Below are 13,513 nucleotides of genomic sequence, written 5' to 3'. Positions count from 1 at the left end.
AAGAGAGGATGAGGGATGCCACAAGTCTATTAGCCTGTCTGTTTAATGTATGCAAAATGCGTGCACCCTTTCTAAACAGTGGAGTTAACTTTAGGTATCCATTAAATAGTCAGAGAGTATGTAAAGTTATTCCAATGGTTTTTGTAGTTTATAAATGCTTGCCAAAAAGGAGGTCTGGCATTAATTAGCCTACATTTTAAAAAATAAAGGATATTACACAGGAGTTTACAATCAATTAATACATTCTTTATTCTAGGGATGATGGAGGTTCTCTAAATATTGGTGTCATACTGGAAAAACAAACTTGTCAATCTAAAAATATATATATCCATTATCCTCTTCACCTTTTTGCATTTGTAACATTAATATTATTGTTTATTGTATCATATCGGTCACAACAAACATAATTATTGGTTGTCGATATTGGCCCTGAAATTCCCTATCGGCGAATCTTTACATACACTATGACTATTTATCTTGGCCTCAGTTGGCCCTGCTAACAAGTAGGGCTACAATAGTATGGGTCAACCAAAGCCTGTGGAAAAATGCCCCCTAGCATCTCAAATAAGGAACTTAGCCTGTAAGAATGTAATAGACAACATGGATCTGATATTGTGTCTACCATAAGATCAGGATATGCTAATAGTGTAATGTCAGCTGAAGTGTGCTGATGTTTTTTTGTCATTATGGCTTTTCAGGTGATGACAAGAGAAGACAATGCATTAGTAGCTCTTACCTTCTGCTGCTGAGTGGCTTCCAGCACCTCTTTTGTGCGACGCATCAGCTGATCCTTATCTTTGATCTCCTGTTCTAAAACAGCCACTTTCATCTGCAGCTGGCTCACCAAACGCTCCTTCTCATGGACCTCTGTGTCCAAAGTGCTGTTCTCCCTCCTAAGAGACAGGACCTGCTGCTTTGAACGCTGGCACTCCTACACAGGTAACAGACATAACAGCAGGAAAACAATGGGCAACAATGTAAAAGTCAGAATTATATGTTTTTAGTTATGAATGTTGATTGTTAGCAAGAGTGGATGTGTAAGTCCCAGGCTGAATGCAAGTGCTAATGACATTTTGTGTGAATTTGTATACACATATACAGTAATTTAATACAGCTGAGTTCACATTAAGCTTTTCACATTTACATGTTTTTCTGTTTCTCTTGTCAGCATAAGTATGAAATAGAGACTGAGACGTGGCCCATTAAGACGACATGTTAACCAGCAGCCACTGCCAAGCCATTTCCAAGCTGCTGCTCCGAACTGCTAAAATCCTGATTTTATAACCACAATGTCTGACAGAATCACCAGACACATAAGTTAAAGACAACGACTGTGCTGTGATTTCAGCTTTATTTACCTGTAAAATGAACAGTCAGAGAGAAAGTTACGAGCTCATTCACGTCTGTGTCAGCTGCCATGTGGTCAGTTGAATGAGAAACTTAGAGAGGTGTGGCTGTGGAGGGAAAGCACAACCTTGCGCTCGTGGGGCAACACTGGTGACTCTCGTCTACGGAAAGTAGCTACAGGTTTGTCCAGAAAACCACTAGATTTGTCACTTAGTGACTTTTGTGAAGAAAAGCCGCTAAAAAAAAAGCCAAACAAGCTATCTGTAGGTTCCCTTTGCAAAGTATTTCTGTATTTTTTTTAAGCTAACAGGAAAGTTTATTCAATACTATGATTTTAAACAAGAGAAAAAGAAATACATGAGATTTGCCTGGAAAAAAGACCAACATAATGCAGTGCTTAAATCAAAATGACAATGTGTTTTTGATATTTTCATATTTTAAAATGCTGTCTTTGTGAAATATATATTTGCAGATGACCACATATACTGCTGATGTCATTGCTTTGGAAGAGTCCCATCCTGCTGTCCTGTCAGACTCAGATGGATGATCTTCCCGGTCTACACAACACTCATCAACTTAAGCTTTCAGTCTTTCTGAGTCATGCGGTGTTTCTGTTTTTTTTTTTTAAATGAGCTAAAAGAGGGATCTTTGCACGATGGTAATCTATTGTGAATCAGTACTGTCAAACAGCTTTATGTTATGCATCTAGATGGCTAATTGTAATGGGATATTTATGACAGATTTTAACAGTCAGAAATATTTTTTTCATGGTAAAATATCACTCTGTTCTGGGACATTCACAATGTCCCCCCAGCACACATTAAGTTAGTAGCAACTTTGTGTTAAATATTGGAAAAAAGGGAGACAGTCAGTCCCCATAAGGAACCACAACGCAGTGTGAGAATGTCCCCGAGCATGTTTTATTCAATATATGTGAAAGCAGACAGAGTTTGACTGAGCAGAGATTGGAGATATGTCTAAACAAAATCCATTTATTTAAATAATTTTCAGTGTTCATATCAATTTGAATTTTCTTTTTTGATATTTTCATATTTTAAAGCATTGTCACTGTAAAATATGCGTTTGCAGATGACCACATATACTGCTGTTGGCTATGGAAGGCTCCCCGCCTGCTGTCCTATCCGAGACTGAGACGGATGTTGGGGTATTGGTCCACACAACACTCATCAAGACAGCAGTGGAACAACTGAAACCTGGAGCAGGTCTTTTCTGCCAATGTTTGAGCATTGTGTGTTTCACTCTTTGCAGTTATCCAGCCACTTTTATTAATGCTTCTTCATGACATCCCACGGGAATTTGCATTAAAGCACCCCTATGCTTGTAGTATGTATGTGCATCTTTGTACTAATGCCGTGGGAAATACATAATAACCTGACAGGGACACAGTGAAACATTGCTCTGAAGTACCAATTGTGGTCAAAACATTACAGATTAATTTGAAAGGAGATATGTAAAAAGTTTGTTTCGTAATAATTTGTTTATGAATGAGGATTTCCTTTTTAAGACTCTGGCATTGAGTGTATGTTTATTAGTTTAACAGAAGTCTGCTTGTTTTGGGTTTGACTAGACTTCAATGGTGAGGTTTAACTCATTAAAAAGTTTAAATGTGCAATTTAAAATGAAAATTTGACTATTTCTTATTGTGACATTTACTTCGCTACATCACTAACACTGGAATAACATGTTCTATTCAAGACCCAGACTCTAAATTATTTCTGTAATATTTATACTACTATTTACTTTGGCCCACTGCAAGAGCTTCTACATAATAGCATATTGTCTTTCCTCTCACATACTTCAAAACGTCCTGGTGAGGAAAACCTTGATCCACAGGTCATATGCCTCATTGCTCCTGTTATTACTGCATTACTTTTACACATTTTTTAATTCAACCTTTACTTCAGGAAAAATTCCTTCAATATGGAAGGCATAGATGCTTCTGTTGCACAAAAATGATGACACTTGTGACTATCGACCTATATCCAAGCTTTCCAGTCTGTCCAAATGTATGTAACATTGCCATAGTCCAGCACAGACATAATGGTGGTCGCCAAAAGGGGGCCAAAAGGAGACTTATAAGTCTCCGTTTGGCCTCGATGGAACGGCAAGACTTGATTCTAAAATAAAAAGGCAATTTCAACTTCAGTTTTTTCATCAATTGCTGAACATGAGGCATAAAGGAGAGAAAATGGGTGATGCACCTAGGCGCAGCAAGTTTTCTGCATACAGAACTAGCCAGTCTCAGCCTTAACCAGACAGACTACCATTGGATTTACAGATCAGCACAGGAGTTTAAACCAAAACAGGTGTACAATGGTGGTGTTATCCAAACAATTTGCAGAATCGAATGGTACTTTTCAGAAGTACAATTCTGCATTTGCATTATTTGCATTTTCTCACGAAAGGACCAGAATCAATCTAATAATACAGACAGTAAGTATTGTATATATTATTAAAACTGGCCAACGAAATATATTGAGCTTTGAAAGCTAGGAATTTAAATCTTACCGTTTTCTCTCTGCTAACATTACATCCAGTATTGGCATGTTTCCCACTGTTCCACAGCACCCACTGACATCTGCCCATTCAAAGTTCAAAGTTCAGACTATTTTTACTGTAGAATGGTGAAATTGACACTAACATCGTTCCACAGCAGCCACACTGACAATGCTGCCTGCAAATGTGTCTGCCGACATTTTTTGTTAACTGGCCTTGTGAGCGCAGGTATCGACTGACGCCGGTTATCTCTAAATGCCAGAGATCAGCCCGATTAATCGGGCTTATAATTAAGTCCACCATTACCTCCAATCTTGTTTCATTGACTGGATTCCAGGTTTGCTAACTCCTGACTCCAATTAGATTTTGTTGACTTCATTAGCCGAGGGGTTCACATATATTTCAATATGGACAAGAACAATAAAATTGTGTTTATTATTTAAAATAAATTGTTTGCAAAATATTTTAACATAGACAGAGATCTGACCATAATTTAACACAAATGTACATAATTGCAGGTAATTCAAGAAACACTTACTTTTTCTTGCCACTGTATGTCAAGATTTTCAACAGCTACAACAGATATTTATATTATAATAATGTATGAAATGACAATGTGAAAACAATGTGTAAGGAATCGCTCATACTGCTGAACCTAAAGAGAATCATCACCAAAATCTGTAGCCTCCCTTATCTTTACAGAGCTTTATAGCAAGTTTCAGCTCATTGTTCATCTGTCTGGCCCACAACTTTACTGTTTTGGTTCATGCTCATTGCTCTCATAATATAGTTTCTAGCTGCAGCAGACAGCTGTTTTCAGCAAAGAAAATGTCTAAAAACCAACCGTACACCACCTGCTCAGAACCAAACATCAGACAGATTCAGTTGAGCAGAGAATACAATGGAGCATTTAGCAACTAAAGAATCCAATCAACTAATTGAGACTGATTAGTGGACTTAAATTCACCAGGTAGCCAGACACACAACTTCAAGTGAATTTTGGCTGCAAAAAATCAGTTATTGCAAGTTTAAAACTAGAGATGCCCTGATATGGAATTTTTAATGATAAAGGATAATTATGTTTGTTGTGGCCTATAGGATAACCAATGATATTAATAATATAAATGTAGAAATTTGAAGAAGAAAATAGTTACATATTTTAGATTGAAAAGTACATTTTCTCTACGCGTGTCTGTGTAAAACATTCCGGCTGTGGATAAGGAGGGGCACGGGAGTCGTTTGGGAGGAGCGGACGTAATTTATGTACTGCTTGTTCAATAGATGTTTGATAAACTACCTATACTGTCTCCCTTACTGGCAGATTTTGTTGCATTAATGGATAATGAGCACTGTCGTTGTCAGCTTGAGTAAAATGTAACCTAAAGTCGATTTCATTCTCTCCACTCTGTCCTATATGTTCTGAAGTCACTCTGCTGTCCACTCTGTGTGGGAAGCTCAGCCCTGCCCACGTGCAAACAAGCACTGACACAGAAAACAGAGGAGAGGAGAGTAGAGTAGAGGTATGAAAGGGGAAAAACAGAGGCAAAAATCCCCATTCAGAACGGGGTTTTAAGTCCCCAGCATGCTCCGCATTGTTGGACGCACTTTTCAGCTGAAAATCCATTATTGGAACATAATAATTTCTTACTTGTTAGCCAATAATATAACGGCCTCCAATATATTGTTGAACCCTATTTAAAACTAGTAACTAGTAAACTAACCAGTAATATGGGCCAAGTTACCCAGCCTCCACATTCACTTACCTCCTCTGCACCCACTAATTTAATCTTCTGGTCTCTGATGACAGACTCGTTCTTGTATTTCCTCTCTGTCAGCTCTCTGCAGGAGGCCTCCAGCTCTGTCACTCTGCTTTGAAGCTGCTGGCTGCTCTTCTTATGAGCACTCTCCAGGTCTTGACGGAGCTGCTCAGTCTGCTGCCGAAGCTTGTTCTGTAACTGAAAAACATAAAGACATAAAAAATAAATATCTCTAAGAACTCCTGTAGCATAATCTGCCTCTTTGCTGTTGATCCCTATGCTTGTTATGTTCCAAACACACGACTGAATCCTCAATAAAACACTAAATGCAGTACACTGTAAATCATTTAAGCTGGTTCAACTTAAAATATAAGTTTCCCTGCTGCTTAAAAAAATTAAACTGAACTTAATCTGAATTATTAGTTCAAAGTGATCCTAAGAGTTTTGAAAATGTAAAACCAATTAAATGAACTCAAACTTGAGAAAAACAATTTCAATAAACGTATGTTAAGATGAAACAACAGTTTAGTCTCACTCACAAACATTACAGACAGATTTGCTTTCCATTTACATTTTCACAGTTTGAGGAGTGAGTTCTTCATTCAACAAGGAGAACTTAGAGCTTCATCTGCTGCTGGAGACACTTTGTACCAGAGTTAGTACAGAGGCAACATGCAAGGCTACTCCCAGTGACTTTGTTACATGTTAGGGGGTTGGGACTGAATTCAATACTAACTTTCATCATGGATCGCATTTTCATTTTTATGTAAATAAAACAACCATGACTTATCTGTTGTGGAGAAACGGCTAACACAAGCCCTTTTTTCTAAGGGGGTCTTATATTTTAGATAGTATGACAACTGATTGATAATTTAATGTCCTTTAATAACAACCTCATTAGAAAGATAATCAAAGAACTCACCTCTACAGCCTTCTCTCTCTCTAATTGTAACTCCTGAGAATGACGGCCAGACAGAGAACTGGTCTGATTTGTCCATTCTGAACGCAGTTTGTCCAACTCTTTAGTCTTCTCAGAGAGAGTCTATGAGAGAAATACGGATGTTACAATAACTACTGTTTCTTTTTTACCACTCTGAGTTGTTGTTCTTTTTATTTTCATGATAGTGAAAACTTTGATAGTGATAGTGAGACAGATACAACTAACATCTCTTAGATTATGCCAAAAAACTTGGTGACAAATCTAAAACATGACTCAATTATAGTCTAGAGCTCCATGTCAGTGACTTGTTAGATTCAGTATCTGGGCTGTTGTGATTTGTTGTGTTAGACCATGGGGAAAATTGGAATTTTACAGTTACAGCCCTATTGTTGTGATCATGCTATGTCCAGTTTAAGCAGGGATCCAACATCTTTGGATTTTTCCTGACCTTAAAATTTTCTTTGCCTATTTGTGTGATATTCCATTGTGAGCAGTGCAGTTGTGCCTCACCATGCCATGAAATTGAGGACGTAGTTGAAAATTGTTGTGGAACTGCTATAAAAAACTACTTTCAATACGCTAATTAGCATATTCATGAGGTCATGTCGTATTTGCATTGTGCCTAGTTTCAGCTGGTTTGGGCCCTTTATCTGTTTGCTTCTCTTCTATTCTCTGTGCTCACATATACAATAATTTAATCCATCTGAATTCCCAGCTGTGTCAGCTGCCCTGCGGTCAATTCAAGACGCATAGAGAGGTGTGCCTACAGAGGGAACGCCCAGCCCCTGTGCTTACAAGGAAATACTGGCAACTCTCTTCTACGAAAAATAGCTAAGGTTTGTCGAGAAAGTCGCTAGATTTTTCGCTAGGTGCTTTTGTAGAAAAAAAAAGTTGCTAAATGGACCTGAAAAGTCGGCAAATCTAACAACAGAGGCGCTAAATTGACAACACTGACTGTAAATGCCCCCCATGATACAATAGAAACTGTTTACACCAGTTCATTATGAAAGGGCAGTGGTCAATAGAGAAACTCCAACACTCAGCCGGCCAACCAATGGTGTACCTTCATCACTCAGTCACGCAAAATTCAGCTGACCAATGATGTAACTTCATCGGTGAGTCAGTGACAGATGTTCAAGTTTATAGGGCTGGCCCTGCTGTTGCAGTCCAGCCAACAACAGGGGCCAACAGGGCTGTGTTTGGCCCTGCAACCTAGCGGGACCACAGCAGCAATGCTTTTGCTGCATTCATGTCATATTGTTTGGTGAAAAAAACTACACACGTCACCAAAAATGTTGACAGAATGACTGTAAACGCACTGGCAGTTACATCAGAAATAAATTTCCATATTAACACTAATACAATAAATTCAGCAAATTTTACATAAGCTATACACTATCTGGTTTCACTTGGAAATGAACTGCTAGAAATATGTGACATGCATGAATGCAGTATTTCCCCTTCTGTGAGTAGGTAGCTGAAACACGTCATCATAGCTTGGCTTGGTATGGTATGGTGGGGCTAAAGCAGACTGACCTGGCACATGGAAAAACCTCCTTTTTTGGTACTCAGTGCAGAGGACAAGGTGCACAGGTGGGATGAGAGAGGCTAAATACTTGGAGGACACAACAATGAATTAATGCCAAACTAACAAAAAAACAATAAATTAACAAATTTTATTAAACCTCCAACCAGTAGATCCATTTGAACTCTCATCAAAAATTAAAGTTTAATGTGGCTAAAGTAGTCTGCATTTAAGTATAAATTAATATGGGTGACTGTTAGAGTATCCTTTGTCCACACCTGCTTTAAAATGTAAGAAAAGATTCTCTTTCAGTTCATTAAATCCCTGCAGCCAGAAGAGTGCTTGGAAAGTGACCCATTGCAAAAGGTTGTAATATCTATTTCATACAAGTCAGATCGTGCAGCTGGACCTCCTTCCTTAGATCACATTACGCAGCAATGGGAAAAGGAACTGGGCTCACAAATATCAGAAATGTCTTGGCAGCTAGCTGTTGGTCTGGGTCATTCCTTCATCACCATGCACATGCATGGACTACTATAGTTTAGATTGCTTCACAGGCTTCATCTGATCAGCAGTAGCTTATCAAATTTTTTTTGGACAGTGGTTTTTGAAACCCCTTTTAAATGTATGTGGCGCAGTTACTGTTCCTAACCTACTGACATGGTCCCCGTCTGACTGAGGAACCACTTTGTTCAGGACTCTAGTTTCAAAATTGGGCAAACCCACATTGAGTATATAGTGTTTCTATTTTCCCTTTCTTTTTTTCATCTTTTGATGTTATGTATATTTGTGTGACAGCTGTAGGCTGGGGATTGATATGGATTGGTTTTTTGATGTTTATTTGCTGGTTATAAAACCATTTACATTTTTAAATCCTTGCAGCTACCTGAAGGCAGGACAGATATGTTGACAGAACTACAGCCTGTGATTTGAGAAGTACTGTGCTGGATGCAGTGAAAGTATGCACAGCTGTCTGTTTTACTATGATTATGACAAAGCAATGCAAATGACATCAGGCAGCTACAGAATAACCACAGAAACCTCTACGCACATCAGAGTAGTCAGCAGTGACTCACTATCCTATTATGTGGGAGATGTTGGATTAGTGGGGCTCATTGATCCAGTGCATTGTTGCCTTTCAAATGTTTCTGGTAAAAATGGCTTTTCATGTTTTGTTCTTGACATGCATTATAATGCATATGTTACATATGATGTTGCAAAAATAAAACAAGCAACATTAGCATGATTTGATCTGACTTTCAATATCTCCACAACCATAAACTAACCTATGAAAGCCTTCACTGGAATGATTTGCAGGGTGTTCACATCATGCTTCTCTGCTCCCTCCAACCAATGTGATTCTCTGGAGCAGCTGTTTCTCCATGATTGGGGACGCCCAAACAGTACATGCGTCTAAGACCTACCACTTTGCTCTAGTTGTTGCGCTTGTGCAATTAAAGTAGGGCTCTAAACACCACATCCAATGACAAAGCACACCTGTTGAGCGTAACTCAGCTGCCTGGACAGATCATCTTCAGTCTTCTTAAGCTTCACCTCTAGGGCCTGCTTCTCTACCTGAAAGATTGGGGTGACATGTCTGTATAAATATCATGCAGGGAAAAAACAGATTCCAGCTATACAGTGCATTCAGACAGTATTCACACCCCTTCATTATTTTCACATTTTTGTTATGTTGCAGCCTTATGCTAAAATCATTTAAATTTATTTTTTTCCCTCTTCAATCTACACTCGATACCCCATAATGACAAAGTGAAAACAGAATTGTAGAAATTTTTCTTAATTTATTGAAAAGGAAAAACAGAAATATCACAGCCAATTCTAAGCATCATGTCATGTCTCCTCACGACATGACGCTTAGACTATGGACCTTCAATGCAGCGCAATTTTTTGTAGCCTTCCACAGATTTGTGTCTCGACATAATCCTGTCTCTGAGCTCTGCAGGCAGTTCCTTCGATCTCATGGTCTGGTTTTTGCTCTGATGTGCATTGTCAGATGTGAGACCTTGTATAGACAGGAGTGTGCCTTTACAAATCATGTCCAATCGATTGAATTTACCACAGGTGGACTCCATTGAAGGTGTACAAACATCTCAATGATAATCAGGAGAAATGGGAGGCACATAAGCTAAATTTCAAGTGTCACAGAAAAGGGTCTGAGAATACTTATGTAAATGTGATATTTCATGTTTTTTCTCCGTAATAAATTTGCAAAAATTTCTAAAATTCTGTTTTGGCTCTGTTATTATCGGGCATTGAATGTAGACTGATGAGGGAGAAAACAAATTTAAACAACTTTTAGCATGAGGCTGCAGCATAACAAAATGTGAAAAAAGTGAAGAGGTCTGAGTACTTTACAAATGTGCTGTACATGCTACCCGAAAAACATAATGATGCTTTGACGCAATAACTCCACTGAAACCATTACTTTTAGGTTAATAAGCTTAACTCTACATCTTTCTAAAATATCCACATGAAGGTTGCTTGCCCTATTAGAAGAAATGTTCTCTCACTGTGTTTTTTGCTATGACCTCTTAAAAAGTAGTACAATACATGAGTTTCATTTCATTGAACTGCTTTAACGTACCTGGCTGAAATGTAAAAGAAATATAAAAACAATGTGAACATTAAACTACTTCAACAAACACCAGAGTAATAAAACCTTTTATATGATTTAATGTCTGCCTTTGCAGAAGAGAACCCCAAGACAACCACAGTTCAGATAAAATATTTCTAATGAAAGCTAGTATTATGAGGACAGTATTATGATGATGATGAATTATGCTGAATAAGCAAACCTTCAGAGATGAGAGACACGCTGCCAGATAGTCTTTAACCTCTTTGTCAGAACCTTGAGCGAGACGTAAAGACAAGTGATTCAGGTGTTTGAATGCGTTTGTCTCTACAACACTCAAGTTCACGGGGCCTTCAAGCACTGGAGACTGACATGACAAGTGTAGGAGAAACCTATGGAAAAAGATAATAACCAATCATTTAGTGTGCGTTGTTGTTTTAGTGAAGTCCATTATAATGAAAGGTGTCTCTAATATTTTTCCACCCTACAAGTTAAACTTTATAAGTTGATAAAAGCAACCGCATGCAGGTAATGTTCTCTCCAGGAATTGGCGATCAGTCACAAGCATAAAGGCAAATCCACTAATCTCAGCATTATTTGCAATTATACAGGTTGACAATTTTGTCTGTATCTCACAATATGTAAAAAAAACCTGAAATTATTAGGACTGATGCAGATCAATATATAATGTAAAGCTGAATTTATTTAGTTGAAAAATGTGATGTCGTGTTGTGGTTTGCATTTCTTCGTACCTTGGATTGTCTGACTCTTGCTCAGAATAGCAAAGATTAAGCAGGTCAATGAACTTCTGAGGAAATGATGCAAAGTCTATCAGAAGCCCCTGCTGGACTTTCAAACTATTTAAACAAAGACAGAAAAACAAAGAAAGAAACCAACAATTAGAGCTAAAGAAAGCTTGTTCACGACATCCTAAATTCAAACACTGAGCAGTGTAATATATTGAATTCTACCACAATTTACCTTTGGAAATCTTCTTCTGATATAGAGAGGTTGAAGAGAAAATATGGATCTAAATCATCTGTTAGTCGTACTAGAAGATCCTAATATGAACAAAAACAACAGGTTAGCCACCAGGAAGAAAGTCTGTCTTTAGTTAAATGACTTATGCAAAAAGCCTACTCACCCTTTTGTGCACTGGACTTGTTGTCAAATGAAACTCGATAGTGACACGAATATTTGCTTTCCTACAAAATTAAACCGTTAAACATTACAATCTGGCTTCAAACCTCGTGTATGATATTTAGACATATCCGAGAAAAAGATATTATTGGCACAGTCATTTCAACCCCACCATCCATTATAGTTACCCTTAACCTGATTATGCTAATGTGATTAATGGGATAAAAAAGAAAAATCAAATACTTCTCTAGAGATGCAGATGGCTATAGAGGCACTGTTTACACGTACGAGAAGGTGACTGCACTTAAGGGCCTGGTCTCAAGCTTTGTGGAGGAGCTGGTTGTATAGAGGCAAATGGTGTTTAACAAGGGATGATCATGGACGGCATCTCCCATCCTTCACAAGACACACTGGTCAAATGGGGCTAACAGATTTGCTCTGTGGCCTTGGACAGTTGGGATTGTGTCCCCTTCTACTTATTTACTTACTTTTTAAATGTACATCCTTATTTGTTGTTAGTAAGCTAACAACAAATAAGGATGTACAATAGCTTATTAATAAGCTTACTATGTATACTGCACAACACACTATATACCTATACTACATTTGATAATGAAACTTACTAATTGTCTACCATCTGTTATTAAAATTATTCACTTAACTATCCCAGGTTCATAAACTCTACGTACATTACCACACTTTACAGGGTTAACTCAGTTGCTGAAGTGCAGGGTAGCATTCAATGGTTATCAGTCATTGCAAGCGTTATCGTCAGACATCATCTAATCTGTCTCAATTTCAGCCGACAGCAACATAGTCTATGAGACGGTTACCGATGAATACACTTGGATAGGGACTCAATACTAACGCGATTCCCTCACAAAAATCGCCACACTTACCACACTCTCAGATCAAGGCTCACTTTTCAACCCATCCCTAGAGCACAAACACGACCTGTCACCACTGATAAAACTGTTATCTCCCATTTTCCAGCAGCCTATAATGCGCTTGATGGCGGAAAAAATGTCACAACGTCCATAACAACTACAAGCAAGCAGCCGGTTCGTCAAAACTGTGGTGAACCGGCTGCTTCACTGCGTTGAACTCATCTACCGGACGACACCTGACAGATGAAACGTTAAACTAACAAGGCTGGTAATCATTGCTTTTAATAAACACTGTCTCCAGGTTACAGGTTACTCCCAGGTAATTATGTATATTAATATTCTGTCTTTTGTGTCGCACGAAATAGACATAACTTGTCGCCAACATGGATACATCACAAAGACCTTTTTACCCTCGGCTACAGCTGAAATATGAGACGCTGGCGAACCCCGCGTCAACGTCGGCCGTTCCTCACCTTTCCTCACAGTCCCTGCACCTCACGTTCACTTGGGACACTTTGCTGAAGAGTTCCTCCATGTTATTTGACTAGCTGCCGCTATGAGAGTCTTTTACCGGGGTAGCAAGCCGGTTCACGTCAAAGGCTGAAATGTGAGGAGAGGCAGCTAACGCCGAGAGGCGTCGGCTTCCATCACACGGACCCTGCAGGCTTGGACTGTTTGTTCCCTCGGTGTTTTTGATTTGTTGTTTTTGATTTGGCGCTTCTCAGCCGCCAACCGATTCGCCCTGGAAACGGAACCCGAATTACTTTTTTCTTCTTCTTCTTCCCGGCGTTTACCTGCGGTCGGCGA

At 38.7% G+C, this 13,513-nt stretch overlaps 1 protein-coding gene across 1 annotated transcript in view; it reads right to left on the bottom strand.

The window, feature by feature from the left end:
- Nucleotides 1-13,513, bottom strand: part of sass6 (SAS-6 centriolar assembly protein) — a 19,439-nt gene extending 5,926 nt beyond the window's left edge. Inside the window, exons 1-9 of the mRNA XM_040128636.1 lie at nt 13,180-13,513; nt 11,824-11,884; nt 11,661-11,740; nt 11,432-11,536; nt 10,903-11,071; nt 9,584-9,661; nt 6,544-6,663; nt 5,628-5,819; nt 737-931 (exon numbers count right to left, since the gene is read on the bottom strand). Coding sequence (XP_039984570.1) covers nt 737-931; nt 5,628-5,819; nt 6,544-6,663; nt 9,584-9,661; nt 10,903-11,071; nt 11,432-11,536; nt 11,661-11,740; nt 11,824-11,884; nt 13,180-13,241 — 1,062 coding nt within the window. The 5' untranslated portion in view covers nt 13,242-13,513. The remainder of the gene's footprint in view (nt 1-736; nt 932-5,627; nt 5,820-6,543; nt 6,664-9,583; nt 9,662-10,902; nt 11,072-11,431; nt 11,537-11,660; nt 11,741-11,823; nt 11,885-13,179) is intronic.

The sequence above is a fragment of the Xiphias gladius genome, chromosome 6 (genome assembly GCF_016859285.1).
Source record: "Xiphias gladius isolate SHS-SW01 ecotype Sanya breed wild chromosome 6, ASM1685928v1, whole genome shotgun sequence".
Classification (NCBI taxonomy): Eukaryota; Metazoa; Chordata; class Actinopteri; order Istiophoriformes; family Xiphiidae; genus Xiphias; species Xiphias gladius.
Note: the sequence above shows the minus strand (reverse complement) of the source record. Positions and strands in the feature narration are given on the sequence as shown.